Raw genomic sequence first — 23020 nt, 5'->3', positions numbered from 1 at the left:
CCGATGTTTTCGTCTACCTAGACAATCTTACGGTTTGTGGGTATGACCAAGGGCACCATGATGCTAATCTGAAGCGCTTCCTCGAGGTCGCGCAGAGGTATCACTTAACCATGAACGAGGATAAGTGTCAATACTCTCTACGCAAGATAGATCTTCTGGGGTACACCGTGACCCATGGCTCTGTCGCTCCGGATAAGGAGCGTCTGCGACCTTTGCTCGACAAGGCCCCTCCCTGCGATCGGGCGTCCCTGAAGCACGCCCTCGGGCTATTCGCCCATTACTCAAAATGGGTCCAAAATTTCTCCGCGAAACTTCGCCCCCTTGTGGCCTGCGACACATTCCCTCTGCGTCCGGCCGCATTGGCGGCCTTTGGAGGCCTTAAGGCCGACATCGCCAGTGCCGCTGTGGCGACGATCGATGAGAGCAGATCTTTCGTCCTCGAAAGTGATGCCTCGGATCAGGCCATCGCGGCGACCCTCTCCCAAGGAGGGCGTCCAGTGGCTTTCTTTTCACGGACTCTTACCTCCGCTGAGCTTTGACATTCGTCTGTCGAAAAGGAAGCATATGCGATCGTTGAGTCTATTCGGCGATGGCGCCCGTACTTACTCGGGCGATGTTTCCAAATCATCACGGACCAGCAAAGTGTTGCGTTCATGTTCGACACATTACACGCCCAGCGCATTAAGAATGAGAAAATCACTCGCTGGCGTATAGAGCTTGCCGACTTCTGCTACACTATCAAATACCGCCTGAGGAAGGATAACCAGGCCGCCGACGCCTTATCGAGACCGGCTACGTGCGCGGGTATCGCCACTTTGGAGGGCCTACGCGTGCTGCATGCCACTGCGGGGCATCCAGGCGTAAAGCGTTTCGCTCATTTTGTGCGGCGTGGCAATCTACCATACTCGATTGACGATATCCGCCGTATCTGTCGCGACTGCGCTATATGTGCGGAAATCAAACCGCGTTTCTATAACCCACCCATGGGGACTCTGGTTAGGGCTACGAGGCCGTGGGAACGCTTGGCGATGGATTTCAAGGGCCCATTGCCGGTGTCGAGTAACTCTCGCTATCTGCTCACTATCGTCGATGAGTACTCGCGATTTCCCTTCGCTTATACGTGCGTGGACATGACTGCTGCCACGGTAATGCGATGCTTACAGAATTTGTTCTCTATGTTCGGGTACCCGGCCTATGTGCATACTGACCGGGGTGCGGTCTACTTGTCTCAGGAGGTGCGAGGCTATCTGCTCCAAAATAACATCGCTTCTAGTTACACCACGCCATACAGACCCCAGGCAAATGGGCAGATCGAACGCTTCAACGGGATTATATGGAGGGCCGTCATGCTCAACCTCCGGACCCTCGGCCGGGGCCTCGATAAATGGGCTTGGTCGCTACCTGCGGCGTTGAACTCGATCAGGGCTCTACTGTGTACGGCCACCAACCAGACTCCCCACGAGAGACTTTTCCACCACCCCAGGAGCACGGGGTGTATACGGTCTTTACCCAGTTGGCTCGCTGAGCCCGGGCCGGCCTACCTCAAACGAGCGGTTCGCACGAGCAAGTACGACCCCTTAGTGGACAAAGTGCAGATACTCCAGGCTAATCCTGAGCATGCTTGTGTGATGACGGCTGATGGACGTGAGACCACTGTCTCCGTACGTCATCTTGCCCCATGTGGGATCGCCGACCCTTGTAGGGAATCGGACGAACCGATCGAACCAATCTATGAGACAATGGACTCTTCCGACGCTTCCGTCGCTGAAAGTCTGCTGACCCTCCCTTCGCCGCATCTACCCGTGCCCGAAGGCTTGGCGGCACCCCCTTCGTCACCTGACTCCGGTAGCTCCTCCGACGCCGGGGTCTCTGGGATACGTGATGCCGTACCCGGGGAATTTCGGACGCGTGCTGGCAGAGAAATTCGCCGCCCGGACCGGTACAGTTGGGTCGACTGATACCATGTTCCACACCCTCTTAATGCTGACGCTCGCTCGATTCTAGCCGCTCTGCAGTGTAATTCTAACGGTGGGGAGAATGTAGTGAAATCGTATTCGTACTAATGCTGAACCCAGGTGATGATCGTTGCTCGCTGACACCGCTAGGGGCGCGGCTATAAGACCCGCTGCGGTCGGTGCTCAGGGGGACTTCTCCTGTGACATGTTACATCTAGTGGACTCGCTAACGGTACGCCTGCATAGAATATTAAGCTTGCTTGCATTGAATGTTATGAATGGACCCATGTGATGCCAAACCTTATTCCTATTGCATTTCCTGTATTTACAGAATGATGTCATGGTCTTAATGGAATTAAACCAACAGATGGACTAAAGTTGTGGACCCGATTGGTTTCTCACAACAGAGTATACCTTGCTCCCCCAGCTCTATCCCCCAAATATTCCTGAAGGTCGCACAAGATCTGCCAGCAACCCTCTTCTGGTGAAATTGCCAAAATCAAGACTCTCTGCTCACCTTCACTCATTCCTCTTTTCTCCCGCATCTGGAACAAACTCCCACACTCTCTTCAATCCCCCTCCCCCATCCAGGTCTTTTAAACAGCTGATCACCACCATCTCTTATTTTCCACCATCCAAAACCTTGATCTTTTCTTCCCCCGTTAATTCACCCCAGATCCACTTTTTTGAAATGCCAACTTATTTCCTGGAATTCCTAGCAGTATCCATGTGTTTTATACGTCTCCCACCCCTACCCCCCTTCCCATGCCTCCTCTCTCCAAGCCCTCTCCCTCCCACAGATCTCCCGATGTCCCTGTTCTCTACTGTTGTACTTGTGTGCTTCCCTCTCTCCCCCCATCTTGTCTACCGCTCCCTTTATTATATGTTTTTGTGTGTCCGTTTGTTTTTTTTGTTATTAATGTTAGCTCTTACACGAGCCTCGATCTTGTATACAATACAACAACACACAACATGCATTTTAAAGGCCATTTTCCCTGCTAGAGCGGGGGTTAGCCTTGCGGTCCCCATGACAATCTTCTCCATTTTGCCCTATTTTCTGCATCTCTCCTTGTTAACCCCCTTGCCCGCATTTCTTCTTCCACCATCTTTAGCCAAGTCTTTTTCGGTCTTCCCCGTCCTCTGCTTCCTTCTACATTCATTTCCATCACTCTTCTCAACCAGTCACTTTCATCCTTCCTCAACACATGACCAAACCATCTCAACCTGTTCCTCTTCACAGCATCAATCACAGGCTCTATTCCCATCATCTTTCGCAATTCATCATTTGTCTTCCTCTCTCTCAACGATACTCCACACATCCACCGAAGCAGTCGCATTTCCACCCTTTCCAACCTTCGTTGCTGCTCTACGTTTATTACCCATGTCTCGCTCCCATAAATCATAACACTTCTCACACATGCAGCATACACCTTTCCCTTCAGCTTCAACGACACTCCCCTCATGATCAGCACGCCACCCAGTTCCCGAAACTTCTTCCATGCACATCTCACTCGAGCAACCGTTGCCGAGTCTGATCCACCTTCTCCATTCAGCATGTCTCCGAGGTAGCAAAATGTTTTCACACCTTCCAGCTTCACGCCATCTCCAAGATCCAACTCAACATTTCCTCCATCTGCAGCTCCCTCTGTGCACACCTTACATTTGAATGTAGCTGCCACACTGGTTAATGACCCTCTCAGACCACGACATTTTTGATGAACCCACTCAGCGCACATTGTACATTGAATGGAGTTCACTCCGACACCCTTCCTACACACAGCACAGGGCCACTTCCCAGTTCTTTCCACCTCACCACATGCTTTACCACTTGCCATCACCTTCGTCTTTCCGATATTCACCTTCAGACCTTTTGTCTCCATACATTCCTTCCACGTGTTCATCTTTTCCTTCAGTCCATCCATACTTTCCGCAATCAACACCAGATCATCTGCATACAACAACTCCCACGGTAAACCCTCCTTTACGTTCTGAGCCAGCACCTCCATCACAGCTACAAATAGTAATGGACTTAGTACCGACCCCTGATGCACTCCCACCTTCACCTCAAACTCACCACTGTTCCCGTCCTTCGTCCTTACAGCTGTGCGCGCTCTTTTGTACATTGCCATCACTACTCTGATCAACCATTCCTCCACTCCTAACTTCCTCAATGCCCATGTCAATACTTTGCATGGTACCCTATCGAATGCTTTCTCCAGATCAACAAACCCAAGAAACAACTTCTTCCTCTTCTCCATGTACTTCTCCTGCAACTGCCTCACAATGAAAAGCGCGTCTGTCGTTCCTCTTCCTGGCATGAATCCCAACTGCATTTCGTCGATCTTCACTTTCTTCCTTATCCTCCTCTCCAACACCCTTTCGAATACCTTCATTCCATGCTCCAATAACTTTATCGCTCGGTACGAGCCACACTCCAGAGGGTCACCTTTCCCCTTGTATAGAGGGATGAGGGTACTCAGTTCCCAATCCACTGGAATGCGGCCTTCTTTCACCACCAGATTACAGATCTCTGTCATTCTCTTCACACCCCAACTTCCTGCTGCCTTCAACATATCTCCCACAACTCCCGTCGGCCCTCCCGCTTTTCTACCCTTCATTGCTTTTATCGCTTCCTCAACTTCCTTCTCAGTTATCTACTCTGCCGGTCCTAAAACAGGGTTACTCTCTATGTTGCCATCCCATTCATTCTCTGTATTCAACAGCATTTCCATATATCTTTTCCATCTTCCTTTAATTCCATCTGGGTCGACAACGATTTGTCCCACTTCATCCTTCAAGCAACTCACCCCCATCACATCACACCTCTCTTTTGCTATCTGCTTTGCAATCCTGAATACTGCTTTCTGACCCTCTTCCGAATCCAAGCGTTCTCCGAACATTTTCCTACATGCCTCCTGCGCCTTTGCTACCTCTTTCTTTGCAGCCTTCCTGGCTGCCTTATAACTTTCATGCTCTGCTGTTTCTGCTCCCGTACCCTTCGCCTTCTGCCACTCCTTGAACTTCTTCCTCTTCTCGTCAATCCTCTTTCCAACTTCATCATCCCACCACCATGTTTCCGAGTGCCTCGGTGGTCCCTTTGTCCATCCACATACCTCACCAACGGCTCCCAACAGACAAGCTTTCATTGACATCCAACCACTTTCAAGCTCAACCACATCATCCTCGACCCTACTCAGCCTCTCTTTTAATGCCTCCCTTACTGTCACCTCTTTCAACCTCCACACCTTCATTCTCGGTTGGTACTTCACCCGCCGAGCTCTCCTCGCACCTTTCACCCTTACGTCGCAGACAACCAAGTGGTGCTGTGAAACAGCCTCCTCCCCCGGGATCACCTTTGTGTCCCGGAGGTGCCCCCTATCTCGCCTACGCACCATCGGGTAGTCAACGGTTGTCGTCGACCCACCTGACGTGTATGTAACAAGCTTATTATCCTCTTTCTGGAACTGAGTATTACAAATCAACAAATCAGCTCCATCAGCAAACTCCAAAATCCTTTCACCTTCTCCATTTCTCACACCATATCCGTAACCCCCATGAACTCCGTCAAAACCATCCATACTCCTTCCCACATGTCCATTTAGGTCTCCTCCTACCACAACAACTTCCTCATCTTTCACGTTTTCCATCAGCTTCTCTATCGCACACCAGAACTTGTCCTTTTCTTCATCGCTTCGACCAACCTGCGGAGCATATCCCGAGATGACGTTCACCAAGAGCTTTCCAATCATCATTTTCACCATCATCAACCTATCACTCACTCTAGTCACAATCACCACACTGTCTACAAACTCCTCAGAAAACAGGACACCAACACCATTCACGCCCTCCGGGCAGCCTTGCCACACAAACTTGTATTTCTGTCCCTGCCTACCCTTCACCATTCTCACACCACTTCCCTTCCATCTCATCTCTTGCACACAACATATGTCCACTCTTCTTCTGACCAATACTTCCACCACTTCTCCTGATCTCCCTGTCATTGTCCTTACATTCCATGTCCCAAACCTCAGAAACCGATCTCCACTTCGGGCTGTACCCTGCCCATATGTAGTTGTAATTGTCATGGTTCCCTTTTTTTTGAGGCAATGTTTTTATGGCCGGATGCCCTTCCTGACGCCAACCCTCTTAGTCGTCTCTTACGACACGCAGGGATACGGTGTACCTATTCTTATCCAGGGTACACACCGGGAAACGTTTAAAACATGGAAATTCTGGGGGGTGGGGGTGGGGGGGTGGTGTCAAGGGAAAGATAAAATGAAAATAAACCCCTTCAGCCGGCACTTAGCTTGGCTTCCCAAAGAGTACTTTCAGGAGCTTGGCGGCTGTTGAAACTGGGGTAGCCACTCATGCGGGAAGTGGTCCAAAATGGCGGTGTAGAACGCCGCGCGTCGAAAACACAACAAGCGTGAGGCGAGCAGATTAGACGGCCTCCTTTGGATTCTCTACCGTCAAGTCCAATGCGGCCTTCAGCTTCCAAGAGCCCAGCAGTTGTCCAAAACCTCGTGTGGGGAAATGTGGTATCTGTCCGTCGTCTTGTCCACCGTCCACACGCGGCTCCAAGCTCCGGCGCGAGGAAGCCCTCCGTCCACCCGCACGCTTCGCCAGGCCCCGATGCTTTATACGACTTGCTTTATACACATTGTTAAAAGTAAATAATGACAGATGTTTTCTTTCACAATCTTGCGAGATTTCCAGAACTCCTCGGCGTCAAGGGAAAGATAAAATGAAAATAAACCCCTTCAGCCGGCACTTAGCTTGGCGTCCCAAAGAGTACTTTCAGGAGCTTGGCGGCTGTTGAAACTGGGTTAGCCACTCATGCGGGAAGTGGTCCGAAATGGCGGTGTCGAACACCGCGCGTCGAAGACACAACAAGCGTGAGGCGAGCAGATTAGACGGCCTCCTTTCGATTCTCTACCGTCAAGCCCAATGCGGCCTTCAGCTTCCAAGAGCCCAGCAGTTGTCCAAAACCTCGTGTGGGTTAATCGAGATCAACGTTCGTATCTTTCCGGAGCCGTACAATTCCTGGAATTAACGTTTTTGAGCATCCAATGACCGTGCTCTCAGTCCGTGGTGAGAAGGAAGCAAGGCCGCGTCGCGAGCTCCGTGATCTCACACATGCACTGCCGCCATCGGTATGCACCGGTATAGTATCGGTGCACCAATTAGGCTCGCCCGAATCACAACCTTCAACGATCTTGTATACAATTCTTGTATACGTATATGTATGTATACAATATTCAACAACGATCTTGTATACAATGAAAAATAAAAAATAAAAATGAACTTCTGAAAGGTGCCAATAATATTGTCCAGGCCATTTTTGGATCTCTGTGTGGAATAAGCTGAGATTAAGTAATTTTTTAGCTTTTTTTTTTTTGTTTCGTTCCACTGCACACCTCCCAGTGTGTACCCTGGATAAGAATAGGTATGCCGTATCCCTGCGTGTCGTAAGAGGCGACTAAGAGGGTTGGCGTCAGGAAGGGCATCCGGCCATAAAAAACATTGCCTCAAAAAGAGAACCATGACAATTACAACAACATGTGGGCAGGGTACAGCCCGAAGTGGAGATCGGTTTCTGAGGTTTGGGACATGGAATGTAGGGACAATGACAGGGAGATCAGGAGAAGTGGAAGTATTGGTCAGAAGAAGAGTGGACATATGTTGTGTGCAAGAGACGAGATGGAAGGGAAGTGGTGTGAGAATGGTGAAGGGTAGGCAGGGACAGAAATACAAGTTTGTGTGGCAAGGGTGCCCGGAGGGCGTGAATGGTGTTGGTGTCCTGTTTTCTGAGGAGTTTGTAGACAGTGTGGTGAGTGTGACTAGAGTGAGTGATAGGTTGATGATGGTGAAAATGATGATTGGAAAGCTCTTGGTGAACGTCATCTCGGGATATGCTCCGCAGGTTGGTCGAAGCGATGAAGAGAAGGACAAGTTCTGGTGTGCGATAGAGAAGCTGATGGAAAACGTGAAAGATGAGGAAGTTGTTGTGGTAGGAGGAGACCTAAATGGACATGTGGGAAGGAGTATGGATGGTTTTGACGGAGTTCATGGGGGTTACGGATATGGTGTGAGAAATGGAGAAGGTGAAATGATTTTGGAGTTTGCTGATGGAGCTGATTTGTTGATTTGTAATACTCAGTTCCAGAAAGAGGATAATAAGCTTGTTACATACACGTCAGGTGGGTCGACGACAACCGTTGACTACCTGATGGTGCGTAGGCGAGATAGGGGGCACCTCCGGGACACAAAGGTGATCCCGGGGGTGGAGGCTGTTTCACAGCACCACTTGGTTGTCTGCGACGTAAGGGTGAAAGGTGCGAGGAGAGCTCGGCGGGTGAAGTACCAACCGAGAATGAAGGTGTGGAGGTTGAAAGAGGTGACAGTAAGGGAGGCATTAAAAGAGAGGCTGAGTAGGGTCGAGGATGATGTGGTTGAGCTTAAAAGTGGTTGGATGTCAATGAAAGCTAGTCTGTTGGGAGCCGTTGGTGAGGTATGTGGATGGACAAAAGGACCACCGAGGCACTCGGAAACATGGTGGTGGGATGATGAAGTTGGAAAGAGGATTGACGAGAAGAGGAAGAAGTTCAAGGAGTGGCAGAAGGCGAAGGGTACGGGAGCAGAAACAGCAGAGCATGAAAGTTATAAGGCAGCCAGGAAGGCTGCAAAGAAAGAGGTAGCAAAGGCGCAGGAGGCATGTAGGAAAATGTTCGGAGAATGCTTGGATTCGGAAGAGGGTCAGAGAGCGGTATTCAGGATTGCAAAGCAGATAGCGAAAGAGAGGTGTGATGTGATGGGGGTGAGTTGCTTGAAGGATGAAGTGGGACAAGTCGTTGTCGACCCAGATGGAATTAAAGGAAGATGGAAAAGATATATGGAAATGCTGTTGAATACAGAGAATGAATGGGATGGCAACATAGAGAGTAACCCAGTTTTAGGACCGGCAGAGAAGGTACCTGAGAAGGAAGTTGAGGAAGCGATAAAAGCAATGAAGGGTAGAAAAGCGGGAGGGCCGACGGGAGTTGTGGGAGATATGTTGAAGGCAGCAGGAAGTTGGGGTGTGAAGAGAATGACAGAGATCTGTAATCTGGTGGTGAAAGAAGGCCGCATTCCAGTGGATTGGGAACCGAGTACCCTCGTCCCTCTATACAAGGGGAAAGGTGACCCTCTGGAGTGTGGCTCGTACCGAGCGATAAAGTTACTGGAGCATGGAATGAAGGTATTGGAAAGGGTGTTGGAGAGGAGGATAAGGAAGAAAGTGAAGATCGACGAAATGCAGTTTGGATTCATGCCAGGAAGAGGAACGACAGACGCGCTTTTCATTGTGAGGCAGTTGCAGGAGAAGTACATGGAGAAGAGGAAGAAGTTGTTTCTTGGGTTTGTTGATCTGGAGAAAGCATTCGATCGGGTTCCATGCAAAGTATTGACATGGGCATTGAGGAAGTTAGGAGTGGAGGAATGGTTGATCAGAGTAGTGATGGCAATGTACAAAAGAGCGTGCACAGCTGTATGGACGAAGGACGGGAACAGTGGTGAGTTTGAGGTGAAGGTGGGAGTGCATCAGGGGTCGGTACTAAGTCCACTACTATTTGTAGCTGTGATGGAGGTGCTGGCTCAGAACGTAAAGGAGGGTTTACCGTGGGAGTTGTTGTATGCAGATGATCTGGTGTTGATTGCGGAAAGTATGGATGGACTGAAGGAAAAGATGAACACGTGGAAGGAATGTATGGAGACAAAAGGTCTGAATGTGAATATCGGAAAGACAAAGGTGATGGCAAGTGGTAAAGCATGTGGTGAGGTGGAAAGAACTGGGAAGTGGCCCTGTGCTGTGTGTAGGAAGGGTGTCGGAGTGAACTCCATTCAGTGTACAATGTGCGCTGAGTGGGTTAATCAAAAATGTAGTGGTCTGAGAGGGTCATTAACCAGTGTGGCAGCTACATTCAAATGTAAGGTGTGCACAGAGGGAGCTGCAGATGGAGCAAATGTTGAGTTGGATCTTGGAGACGGCGTGAAGCTGGAAGGTGTGAAAACATTTTGCTACCTCGGAGACATGCTGAATGGAGAAGGTGGATCAGACTCGGCAACGGTTGCTCGAGTGAGATGTGCATGGAAGAAGTTTCGGGAATTGAGTGGCGTGCTGATGATGAGGGGAGTGTCGTTGAAGCTGAAGGGAAAGGTGTATGCTGCATGTGTGAGAAGTGTTATGATTTATGGGAGCGAGACATGGGTAATGAACGTAGAGCAGCAACGAAGGTTGGAAAGGGTGGAAATGCGAATGGTTCGACGGATGTGCGGAGTATCGTTGAGAGAGAGGAAGACAAATGATGAATTGCGAAAAATGATGGGAATAGAGCCTGTGATTGATGCTGTGAAGAGGAACAGGTTGAGATGGTTTGGTCATGTGTTGAGGAAGGATGAAAGTGACTGGTTGAGAAGAGTGATGGAAATGAATGTAGAAGGAAGTAGAAGACGGGGAAGACCGAGAAAGACTTGGCTAAAGATGGTGGAAGAAGAAATGCGGGCAAGGGGGTTAACAAGGAGAGATGCAGAAAATAGGGCAAAATGGAGAAGATTGTCATGGGGACCGCAAGGCTAACCCCCGCTCTAGCAGGGAAAATGGCCTTTAAAATGCATGTTGTTGTTGTTGTTGTTCCACTGCACACCAAAGAAATACATTTGTGGATCCCAATATATTTTTTAATTTCAACAATTTTGTGGAAGAAATGATACATTATTTGAAAAAGGGCAAGGGTGCCAATATTTTTGGCCACGACTGTATAATGTGAGAATTGTACTTCTCGATGGCATAGGCAGCACATGGCTGGTATACAGTATACAGTATACAGTATACAGTAGTAAAAGGTAGCTGATTATATGGACTGGAATACTTTCAAATGAAGAAGTGAGCTCATCATCATCAACCAGCATTAACATCCAATTTGGTGTCACTTTCTTGGCTTTCGCCAACACTTTGTATTCCAAGACGATAATATCTGTCACTTGGCAGACTTGGCAGACATAATAATTAAGCTGTTCCTGTGAGCACTTTGCAGCCTTATGAAGAATTAAAATATCTTTCATTTGGGTCCCCAGACTTTTGTGACAGCAGAATAATGATGTAAAAGAACGTTTGAAGCACAGGATCAGGCCACATGGCCCATCATATCTATACCACGTTCACAACACATCACATCCAGAGGTTTGTGACATTTATATTATATTGGGCTTTCCCAAGTCAACGAGAGTAATCTTCTTATGAAGTGGAAAGCAAGAGGTTGGTCAAATGTTCAAAATAGGCAAAAAAAACAACAACAAAAAACAAAAGGATATTCCAACAATTATTGAGAGATCAGCACAGACCTTCACCCGTGGAATGGCACGCGATACCCGATATCTTCCAGAAATTGACACAAAAGTTTCGGTTACGGGGATTCGTACTAGGCTAGTTGCCAAATGTGGACCCGAATCATTTGGGAAATTGAATAAAAAGTTGAAAGTAATAAACCTGCACATATAGTGTAACTGAGAGATTAACCAAGAATGTGTCATTGGATTGCAATTTGGGCAAAGAAAGCAGCACAAAATGTAAGGTTTTAAGTGATTAAAAATGGGCATGGAATCCTATTTATTGAACCTTTTTGTCCCTCGCCCTTCCGACAAGGTAAGAGACAGGGACATTTAAATGAGCTCCATCCGACTGACAGACCGACTGACTGACAAATCACCTGTCCATGTACTTTTGCGTGCACGATATTTCAAAAAACATTGACCTTTCAGCTTTCATATTGTAGATATCTATTCCTCATGACGATTTCTCAACCTGATTAGATGACGGCTGTGATTGGCTGAATTATGTTGCCATGGCAACCATCTTGGTAACTTGGTTTGTGTACGCGATATTTCAAAACCGCTTAAGATTTAGCTTTCCAAATCACACAGATGTATTCCTCATACCACACAAAAGTTGGGGACCTGGAGTATGAGCTCCTTGTTGAGAAAAGCTGCACCATGAGCTCATGAAGTATTCTTTACTATCTGTATCCCTCATTCCTATACACTCCTACTATCAACTTTTTGGTGTATATATTTGCTGTTATATTAATTAATTAATTTCTCCCAACATTGTGGAGGTTCAGTTTCCTATTTCCAGCAGATGTTTCCACAATCTACTTTTTTAACAACTCTCTTGAAGAAGTTCAGTCACTCAAACTCTTGGGTCTCACTCTCAGCCATGATCTCTCTTGGGTATGGCACATTACAAAATTTGCCTGCGGAGCCAGAGACCAACTGGGCATCTTTTGGAGTGCTAAATCCTTTCTTGGCACACCTAAGCAATTATATGGACCGACAAAGCTTTCACCCGCAGCTTGATGGAGTACTGCTCACCCCTCTGGGCTGGCTCTCCTGCATCACATCTTACTCAGCTCGGCACCATATAAACCAAGGCTTTCAAGATCATTGGAATCTCGCGATGAAGATGAGTCGATGGGCCTATCACTTCGCCATCACCTTGCACCTTCTGCCCTCTCCGTGCTCTGTCCCCCTCACCCCCAAGTGTTTTCTGGAAGCATGCTGTTCACCAGCAACAGCTTCCTGGTGAAAATGCCTAAATCCAGAATCACTGCTTGTCTCCACTCATTTATTTCTCTCTTTTCCCACCTGTGGGACCACCTTCCACACTTTCTTCAATCAAAATTTCCCCTCCAGGTCTTCAAGACAGGTGTTCACCACCATCTCAACCTCGTTCCCTCATCCCCCATATCATACCATGATCTTTTCTACACGTGTTAAAGAACCCCCACCCCTCTCAACATTTTGCCTATGTATCCATCTTGTCCACCCTTTTGCATTCTCCCTTACCCCTCATCGTTACCTGCATCCCTTGTATGCCCATCTCTGTCCACCTTCTCCCTGATATTGGTGTTTCCCCTTTCTCCTGCTGTTCCCTTTGTTAACTCAACTGGACTATGTCCAGCTGAGTTTTTGTCGAAACCCAGTGTCCGTCGTCTATCTGTCGTCTGTCTGTCGTCTGTAAACAATTCGACGTCTACGCTCTAAAAGTCACAAATATTGATCAAATTAGATGAAACTTGTTATGCAGCATCTGTAAGACATAAATTAGTTTGGGATTGCATTTGGGCATTGCATGCCCAAAAATGGGCGCGGCAGGGCGGCCATATTGAAAAATCAATTTTTGTCAATCTGGTGCTTCCTAATGTAGCTAGAAGGCTGAAACTTGGTGTGTAGACAGTATGCAACAAACCTCAACACATATATTACGGGTTTTGACGATGTCCGGAAAATGACCTCGTCGTGGCCTATGACATGACTTGACCCATAAACATCAGTTTGGACGACGTCCGAGCTCTAAAAGTCACAAATACTGATCAAATTTATCAATAAACTCATAATTATTATTATTATCATATAAACTATATAGTTTGTGGTTCTATTATGCATATTCTAACCATATTGATATAGACCAGTTGAGTTCAGGTTCCCTGGAACCTCTAGTTACGTTGTGTCTTCATTTGTTCTGTGTCCTAGCTCTTACATGAGCCTCGGCCATGTATAAAAAACGCTCTACCACATGAATTGTGGGTGTCACATGTTAATATGATAATTTATGGATAACAAAGAAAACGTTTACCCATTGAACTTATTGTGAACAATTTTCAACAAATACCCCAAAATGTATACACAAGTGGAATTTTTACCCTTGTCCCTAAATTTCCCCTAAATTGTTGTGCCAGAAAGGTTTGACATATCTATTGATGATACATAGGCTTCTACACTCATTTCTGAGCTGTCTAGCCTTGGTTTGAATCTTGACCCAGCTATGAATTGCCATTGTGGTGTTTCGTATGCAAGGCAAGGCAGAAATACGTCATATTTAAGATCCCAGTGTCCTTCGTGAAAAGGAAACGAGTTATCGCCAGGCCCCTTGAGCAAATTACAAATCCCTGCCTTGACTGCTGGGAAAGCAATGGAAATCCACTCAAACCAGGCAACATTTAACCATCTTCAAGAAATGTTTCGGAATTGCAGGAGCTCTTTATAGTACACATACATTAATGATGATGATAATGGATGCAATAACTAGAGCTTCCAGGGAAGCAGAACTCTACTGAACTGACTGGACAACTTTAAAGTAGGTCAGTTGTCTGTACTAGATTTGACTTAAATTAAAAGCCAACAACCTTGTGTAATAATTTTAAGGTCCTTGTATCCTTATACTTGTCCTTGTTTTACAATTGCGTTTGATCAAAATCCATAAATATTTGTGGACGTTAAAGTCTTAACGTCGTTTCGGAGCTGAAAACAATATGGTGGCCTATGGCGGCCATTTTGCGATGGATCGGGTTGGAATGCAATAAAAACCTACCTTGTGTGGTAAGGGTTAAACATTCTAAGTTTGATCAAAATCTGTTAATATTTGTAGACGCTAGAGTGTTAACGTCGTTTTCATAACCAAAAACAAAATGGTCGCCTAAGTCCGCCATTTTTCAACGGATCGGGCTGAAATGTAATACCAACCTGGTCCTTGGGGTAAGGATGCGGCAAGTCAAGTTTGATCAGAATCGGTTGATATTTGTGGACGCTGGAGTGTTAACGCCGAAAAGTTAACGGACGACAGACGACGACGACGACGACGACGACGACCACGACGACAGACGACAGACGCCGGAGGGTTCAGTATGTGATGAACTCAACTGGACAGTAGTCCAGTTGAGTTAAAAATGTCTTAAAGTTTGTATTATTTTAAGTCTGAACATTAATTATTTATCGCAGGTCCACAAGAGTTAGGCATGGTTGTTGTTGTGGTCCTTGTTGCAGGTCAATTTTTAAAATGTGCACCTATTGGTCGGGTAGCTGCCAGAGCCCACCCACATTTATCGCTTGATTCCAACCACCACAGCACGCAGATGAAAAAAAATGGCCGCCACCTTGTTTTTCTGGTGGGCCAAAGACATGAGGCCTGTAGGCCTCTGCTGATTATACACTGCCCGGGTTTGTTGCGTCAGATTTCCATTGGCTTTTTTGGGCCGAATGTTACTCACGATGAGGGACCCCAATAAAATCGCATAATTTGTCGAATATAAATTATTAGTGAGGTTAAATCAAGCCCGTCGGTACGCACGTCCCTAAAAAAATAGTGTGGGCCTAAGATATCAGGGCCATACCTGAAGTACCTTCTCAAAATTTTGCTTATGTATCCATCTTGTCCACTCCCTTGCATTCTCCCCTGCCCCTCACCGTTACCTGCATCCCCTGTTTTCTCCTTCTCTGCCGACCTTCTCCCTCCACTTTGCTATTGGTGTTTCTTTTTTCTCCTGCTTTCCCTTCGTTATGTTGTGCCCTGATCTGTTCTGTGGCCTCGCTCTTCCATGAGCCTTGACCAAAAAATATTTTTAAAATGTCAGTGTAAACGATACATCACAATTGAACCCACCTACAGTATCCTACCCTGGAATGTATCCTAAAATGCATTTGACCAACATTATCCTAAATGTAAGACTTTTTAGCCACCACAGAGGTTATGTTTTGGTATTTTTTAGTTTGAATGAAAACCTTATGTTCTAGCTGACAGACAATGATTGTTAACCACATTTGACTGTTGTTCTTTAAAATACACTGATACAGTCTTACCCTTCGCGCTCCATCCCGTGGGTCTCGCACGCAGTTCTCTGTGCCGTTGCCTCTCCCAATGACCTTCCAGAGTTCTGCAAACAGGCCACCTTGAGCCAGTGGGTTGAGACCTTGCAGGCGAATGTGCTCGTAAATTGACGAGTCGAGCACAGTGCCATACTGCAGCTCGGACTGTCGTGCCAAGTCATGGAGTGACCTGCACACAGCAGGTGTATACTGTATTACTAGGGTGTTGCTGGCACAATTAGAACTGGTTTACTAGAGCAAGGACAAGGAATAACCAGATATATGGTTAAACTGCTTTTTCAATCCTTAGGTATATGATTGTATAAAATAGCATTTATTTGAAAAGTTAATGTGTATGATAAAGCTGGAAATGCATTTTACTGGATTATACTCTTTGATGAGAATCCAAAATAAACTGGAGGACTTGTAAACGTCATATCACAATTTGGCAATAAAATACATGATAGCATCGATGACTAATGTCACACGGCGAAAGATGAGCCGAAAACACAAGATGTAGGCACAGAGAAGAATAATAGAAATCAAATCAGCCAGAAAATAAATAAGAGTAACAACAACAATGAGTGAGAATTACTTTACAATACATGTCCCTGCTGTACGGTCTTTGTTATAAAGATGGGAACACGCAGAGCATCAAGCACCATCTTTATTCCAGGCAACGGCAACACAGGCCTCACTCGACCGCGGCACCGCGCCCACAGCGGCCTCGCTTGGCCCCGCCCACAGCGGCCTCGCTCTGCCCCGCCCACAGCATCCTCATTCGGCCCCGCCCACAGCACCCTCACTCGCACGGACACAGCACTACACTCCTCCCCCCTTTGCAATATGCTGGTCGCACAATGTGTCCAGAAGAAACACGTGGGCATTGAGCCGTGGACACGACTTCGACGGTGAGGCATTGGACACAAATGACGGCTCCCCACCAGACACCAATGACATTTCCAGATAAGCCCGGCCGAAGTACGAACAGGTAGTTAGCCGGACTGAACACTCGGACCACAACTGCCGGGACCCATTTCTGTCGGTGTACATAGTCCCGTGCCATAACTGGCTGGTCCACCGTAAATGAATGAACATTGGTCGCCGTAACAACTTCAGGCGCACCAGGTTGAAGAAAATCCAGGTGCAACCGCAACTGTCGGCCATACTTGCAGAATGCAGGCGTTTCCTGTGTAGTAGAATGCACTGGATTACGATAGTCATGCAAAAACATATCAACCCTACTGTGGCGGACACGAAAGCTCACTGGCGCGAGGGCATCATTCCGCGCACCAAGTGGGCGGCGGCCACGCCCGAGGGGTAGGCGTGGCCATGGGATATACACCAGGCGTGCAGCCCGGAACGCTCCAATGTTACAGTGGAGCTCTTGAATAAAGACTCTTACAACTTACCGCGTTGTCCGCTTCCTCCTTGCTTACAAGCAGCGCGCGTAACACCGCGCTTTATTGGTGACTTCCGACGTTCTGGTCAGCCGTCACTGACCACTCGAACCCGCCATAACCATGGCAACCAACGCGGTAGCGATAAAGCTCCCCAAGTTCTGGGAAGCTCAGGCGGAGATCTGGTTCCTGCAGGCCGAAGCCCAGTTCAGGCTTCGACGCATCACGGCGGACGAGACACGCTACTGCCACGTGGTCGCCTCCCTCGGGGCCAGCACGGCCGCCCGCGTCGTGTCGGTCCTGAGGAACCCACCGGCCGACGACAGGTACGAGGCGATCAAGCGTCTCCTCCTCGCCACGTTCGGCCTCACGGTGGACGCACGGGCCGATCGCCTCTTGGACCTCCCCGAGCTCGGTGACACGCGACCGTCGGTCCGAATGGACCATATGCTGTCACTCATGGGCGACGAAACCCCGAACGCTCTATTCCGGGCGTTATTTCGACGCCAGATGCCGGCACGAGTACGCCTCGCGTTGGCCGGTTCCGCGTCAACGGAACCCCGCGCGCTCGCGGCCGAGGCCGACAAGTTCTACGCGGCTGTGGACACGCAGGCGAGTTTCGGTGCGGCCGTAGCGGCTCCCGAGCCCGAAACTGCTGCGGGTGCCCACCCCTACTACGCGACGCACCGCGTAGCCGCTGAACCTCCTGCGGGTGCCCACCCCTGCTCCGAGGGGCGCCTCGTGGCGCCCCGCCCACCACCACTGCGGAAACCGCGGCCTCCGGCTTCGCCGCAAACCTGGTGCCATTTCCACGCTAGGTTCAGCCACGAGGCTCGGCAATGTCGCCCGCCGTGCTCATTCGGCAGGTCGGGAAACGCCCGGGCCGGCCCTCGGTAGTGGCACTGAGCGCCGGCCGATTAAACAGCCTCCTGTACATAACGGACACCTTATCCGGGCGCCATTACCTGTGCGACACGGGAGCGCAGGTGAGTGTTGTTCCCGCCAGTACGTCCGACAAGCAGTCCACGGGCCGGGGCCCCGCGCTGCTTGCTGCCAACGGTACGCCCATTCGCACGTACGGAAAACGCTGCCTTTCTCTGCGGTTCGGAGGGCAGGTTTTCCGATGGTCGTTCGTGACTGCCGACGTGCCTATGGCACTGCTCGGCGCGGACTTCCTCTGTGCCAATGGCCTGTTGGTCGACGTCAAGCACAGAAGGCTTGTCCAGGCTGAGACGTTCAGCTTGCTCGCTTGCGCGCTGCCCGCCTCGTTGAGCAGCTCACGGAGCGGCTCATCGAGCGGCTCGCCGAGCGGCTTGCTGAGCGGTTCGGTTCCGGCCAGGTTCATCTGCACGCTTCTGGCAGCGGACGAATTCACCCGCCTCCTCGCCCGTTTCCCGGCGCTCATGAGGCCCACCTTCTCGACGGGGACCGTCAAGCACGGGGTGGAACATCACATCCCCATAGCCGGGCCACCGGTCTACGCCCGGGCACGCCGCCTCGAGCCGACGAAGCTCGCGGTTGCTAAAGCGGAGTTTGCTACGCTGGAGCGGCTCGGCATCATGCGGCGCTCCGAGAGCGCTTGGGCGTCGCCGCTCCACATCGTGCCGAAGCCTGGTGGGGGATGGCGACCGTGCGGGGACTACCGCCGTCTCAACGATGCCACCACCCCCGACCGCTACCCCGTCCCCCATATTCAGGACTTTTCCGCCCGCTTGGCGAATATGTCCTTCTTCTCGAAGGTGGACCTCATACGCGGTTACCACCAGGTCCCCGTCAGGCCGGAGGACATCCCGAAGACGGCTGTCATCACGCTGTTCGGTCTTTTCGAATTTATTCGGATGCCCTTCGGTTTGAAGAATGCGGCTCAGGTGTTCCAGCGCCCCATGGACAGCGTCTTGCGCGACTTGGATTTCGTCTACGTCTATCTGGATGACATCCTCGTCGCAAGCGCGTCCCGCGAAGAGCACCTACACCATCTCCGCACGCTCTTTGAACGTCTGGGCCAGCACGGCCTGATCATTAACCCCGCCAAATGCCGGTTCGGTGTCGCCGAAATTGACTTTTTGGGGCACAGCGTCACCAGGCACGGGGCCGTCCCCCCACCGGCCAAGGTGGAGGCGGTGAAGGGGTTTCCGTGCCCCCGCACGATCAGGGGGCTCCAGGAGTTCCTGGGCATGGTAAACTTTTACCACCGTTTCCTGCCCCGCATCGCCCAGCTCCTGCGCCCCTTGCACGAGGCCCTCCGAGGGACGCCGGGCAAAGGTGACGTCACCTGGACCGAGCAGATGGACGCGGCGTTCGTGGGCGCGAAGCTCGCCTTGGCTAATGCCACCATGCTCGCGCACCCGGCGCCCGATGCACCGATCGCCCTCACCACGGACGCCTCGGACTACGCGGTGGGCGCGGTGCACGAGCAATGGGTGCGTGGAGCTTGGCAACCACTGGCGTTCTTCAGCCGGCAGCTTCGCCCGCCCGAACGCTGGTACAGTACCTTCGACCGCGAGTTGCTCGGGCTCCACCTGGTGGTCAGGCACTTCCGCCATCTGCTCAAGGGCCGTGCGTTCACGGCCTTCGTCGACCACAAGCCACTGGTGTTCGCGATGGGCAAGGTCGCCGAGCCGTGGTCATCCCGGCAGCAGCGTCACCTCTCGGCCGTGTCCGAATACACGACGGTCATCCGGCACGTCGCGGGGAAGGACAACCCGGTGGCGGATTGCCTTTCCCGGTCCGTTGCCCACGCGGTCCACCTCGGCCTCGACTATGCCCGGATGGCGGCGGACCAGGCCGCCGACCCCGACGTCCAGGCCTTGCGGACCGCCGTTATGGGCCTCCGCGTCACCGAGGTGCCGTTCAACGGCGCGGGCGCGGCCCTCTGGTGCGACGACTCCCTCGGGCGGCCTCGCCCAATCATGCCCGCGGGCTGGCAGCGCCGGATTTTCGACTCCATCCACGGCCTGTCCCACCCGGGCACGAGGGCCTCCCAGAGGTTGAACGCCGACAAGTTTGTCTGGCATGGCCTCCGGAAGGCCGTCCGCGGCTGGGCCAGGACGTGCCTCGCGTGCCAGCGCGCGAAGGTGCACCGACACACCCAGGCCCCATTGGCCCCGTTTGCGGTGCCGGAACGTCGGTTTGACCACGTTCACGTGGACCTGGTGGGACCTCTGCCCCCCTCGCGGGGTTTCACCCACGTCCTGACCATGATGGACCGCACCACCCGGTGGCCGGAGGCCGTGCCTTTGGCGTCAACGACGGCGGCGGACGTCGCGCAGGCGTTCATCGCCACCTGGGTCACACGGTTCGGCGCCCCCTCGGACATCTCGTCCGACCGCGGCCACCAGTTCACCTCGGAGCTCTGGGGGGCAGTCGCGCGGGGGCTCGGGGCCCAGCTGCACCGCACCACGGCCTACCACCCCCAGGCTAACGGCCTGTGCGAGCGGTTCCACCGCTCGTTGAAAGCGGCGCTCCGGGCGACCCTCCGCGACGGCGGCTGGGTCGACAGGCTCCCCTGGGTGCTGCTGGGCCTCCGGACGGCGCCCAAGGACGACCTGCGCGCATCCGCGGCGGAGTTGGTCTTCGGGCAACCGCTGCGGGTGCCGGGCGAGTTCTTCCCCGACTCCACGGCACCATGGTCCGCGGCGCAGGAGCGCTCCGCGCTGCAGTAGACCGCCCAGAGGTTCGCCCCGGTGCCCACGGCGCACCACGGGCACCCACCTACGCACGTCGCCCCGGAGCTTCGCACCGCGGAGTACGTCTTCGTCCGGCACGATGCCCACCGGACACCACTGCGGCCCCCGTACGACGGGCCTTTCCGCGTGCTGGAGACCGGGGTGAAACATTTCACCTTGGACATCGGCGGCACTTCTGACCGGGTCTCCATAGACCGCCTCAAGCCGGCCCACCTCGACGTGGACCACCCACCGCCGGTGACTTGGCCCCCGCGTCGGGGCCGCCCCCCGGCGTGCGGACCCCCAGCACCGCCCGGCCCCGCCGGCACGCCGCCCCCCGAGCCTGCACTCATCCCGGGTGCAGCCGGAGGCATCCCAGCTGGCATCACTGCACCCCGGACGCCGCCAGTCACCAGAGGGTGCTTCGGCCGGGTCATCTGTTTGCCCCGCAAACTGGCCCTCCAGGTGCACGGGAATTCTGGGGGGGCACGTGTGGTGGACACGAAAGCTCACTGGCGCGAGGGCATCATTCTGCGCACCAAGTGGGTGGCGGCCACGCCTGAGGGGTAGGCGTGGCCGCGGGATATACACCGGGCGCGCAGCCCGGAACGCTCCAGTGTTACAGTAGAGCTCTTGAATAAAGACTCTTACAACTTACCGCATTGTCTGCTTCCTCCTTGCTTACAAGCAGCGCGCGTAACACCGCGCTTTACTACTCTGCATAGATCGAACCACTTGGCCTCAGAGCAAGGCATGTTTCAGCGATTTGACAAATGACTCAACCTGGCCATTTGTAGCTGGGTGGTAAGGAGCCGATCTCAGGTGTTTGATACCATTAGCATGCATGAACACAGCCCAAACACCTCAGATCCAAACTGCAAATAATTATCCAAAATTAAATCTCTGGAAACCCCTTGTTTGCAAAAATACTCCGCAGATGCTTCACCGTGTTCTCTTCCGAGGTGGACTCCATTATAGCTTGAGTAAGTGTCAACGTCCAGTTTGAGTAAGTGTCGATCACAACCAGAAACATGTGGCCCATGACTGGCCCTGCAAAATCTACATGAACGCGCTTCCACATTCTATCAGCAGGTGCCCATAACAACGACACGTGAGGGATTATGAGCATCAGTTTGACACGTATCACCTGCTTTTACCGACTGCTCGAGTGAGGCCACTGTGGATGGGCCGAGTGAGGCCGCTGTGGATGGGCCGAGTGAGGCCGCTGTGGATGGGCCGATGGGCTTCAGATCAAGCCTAATGGCTGAAGGGCATATGGCACCGGTTAAGTCTTACAGAACCGCAGACCGACACCCTCCTTCAGGTGCAGGTGACCTTGAGCACGTTTGAGCTTCCCAAGTTCAGGTCCAAATATAACTTGGTGTTTTTCCAAGATCCCCTCCAAGCGTGAAGGAGACGGACATGACATATGGACACTGTAAATGTTTGCTCAATCCAGACGAATGGTGTGCAACCAATCACGACCAAGTAGAGATGGTCCAGCACCATAAACCACTTGCAGGGGCAACACCACTTGCTGGTCCTGACAACAAACCAACACATCCATCAAGCCTAATGGCTTTATCATCTCCCCTGGAAGAAGGACAGTGTGTATCGAGGCTAACACCGGACAACCCAACTGACGCCAGATCCGTTTACTCACGAGACTGACTGATGCCCAGGTATCCACTGTGAAGTGTACTGGCCTGCCATTCACACTGACTGCCACCACAAAGGGGTGATTCGCAGCTGACGTCATCGGAAACGTGCCCTCTTGATGAAACTCACTGCCAGCCCCGACCACATCAACCGGTGATGGAACCCAGCCCCAACGGACCCTCCGCACATGGCCTGTCTTGCCACACCGGTAACACACCGCATTCTGAAACGGACAGCTCCCACGATAATGTGAACCACCACATCCCTGATGAGGCTGCTGTGGAAGTTGTCCCTGTAACACACTGCTTGCATGTACCTGGGGAAAGAAGAAGAAGAAGAAGAAGAAGTTCCCTGATCCGCCGACCCAGTTGGGGAATTGCAAACACGTGACCCTCTCGCAGCTATGGCATTAACAGCCGAATCTTCCCCAATAATGGCACGAACATCCTTTCTAGCTTGTTCCACAGCAGCCCCAGTTTCAACCGCTTTAGCAAATGTAATCTCTCCAAACGTTATACGTAAAATGGACGCGACCGTCTTCTCATCTCGCAACCCGCGATAAAACGATCCTTCAATGTCTGTGATCGTTCATCGTCACCAAAAGGACAATCCCCCGCCAGATGCTTGAGCCTGACCGCAAAATCAGCCACAAAATCAGCCACAAATT

At 51.3% G+C, this 23020-nt stretch overlaps 1 protein-coding gene across 1 annotated transcript in view; it reads right to left on the bottom strand.

Annotated features, from left to right (window-relative positions):
• LOC137433231 (glutamate receptor ionotropic, delta-1) overlaps positions 1 to 23020 on the bottom strand; it is an 889585-nt gene that overhangs the window by 158231 nt on the left and 708334 nt on the right. Inside the window, exon 13 of the mRNA XM_078784012.1 lies at positions 15624 to 15819. Within this exon, the coding sequence (XP_078640138.1) occupies positions 15624 to 15819 (196 nt within the window). The remainder of the gene's footprint in view (positions 1 to 15623; positions 15820 to 23020) is intronic.

Source organism: Myxine glutinosa, chromosome 8 (genome assembly GCF_964187855.1).
Source record: "Myxine glutinosa chromosome 8, kmMyxGlut1.1, whole genome shotgun sequence".
NCBI lineage: Eukaryota > Metazoa > Chordata > Myxini > Myxiniformes > Myxinidae > Myxine > Myxine glutinosa.
This window is presented reverse-complemented; position numbering and strand designations above follow the sequence as displayed.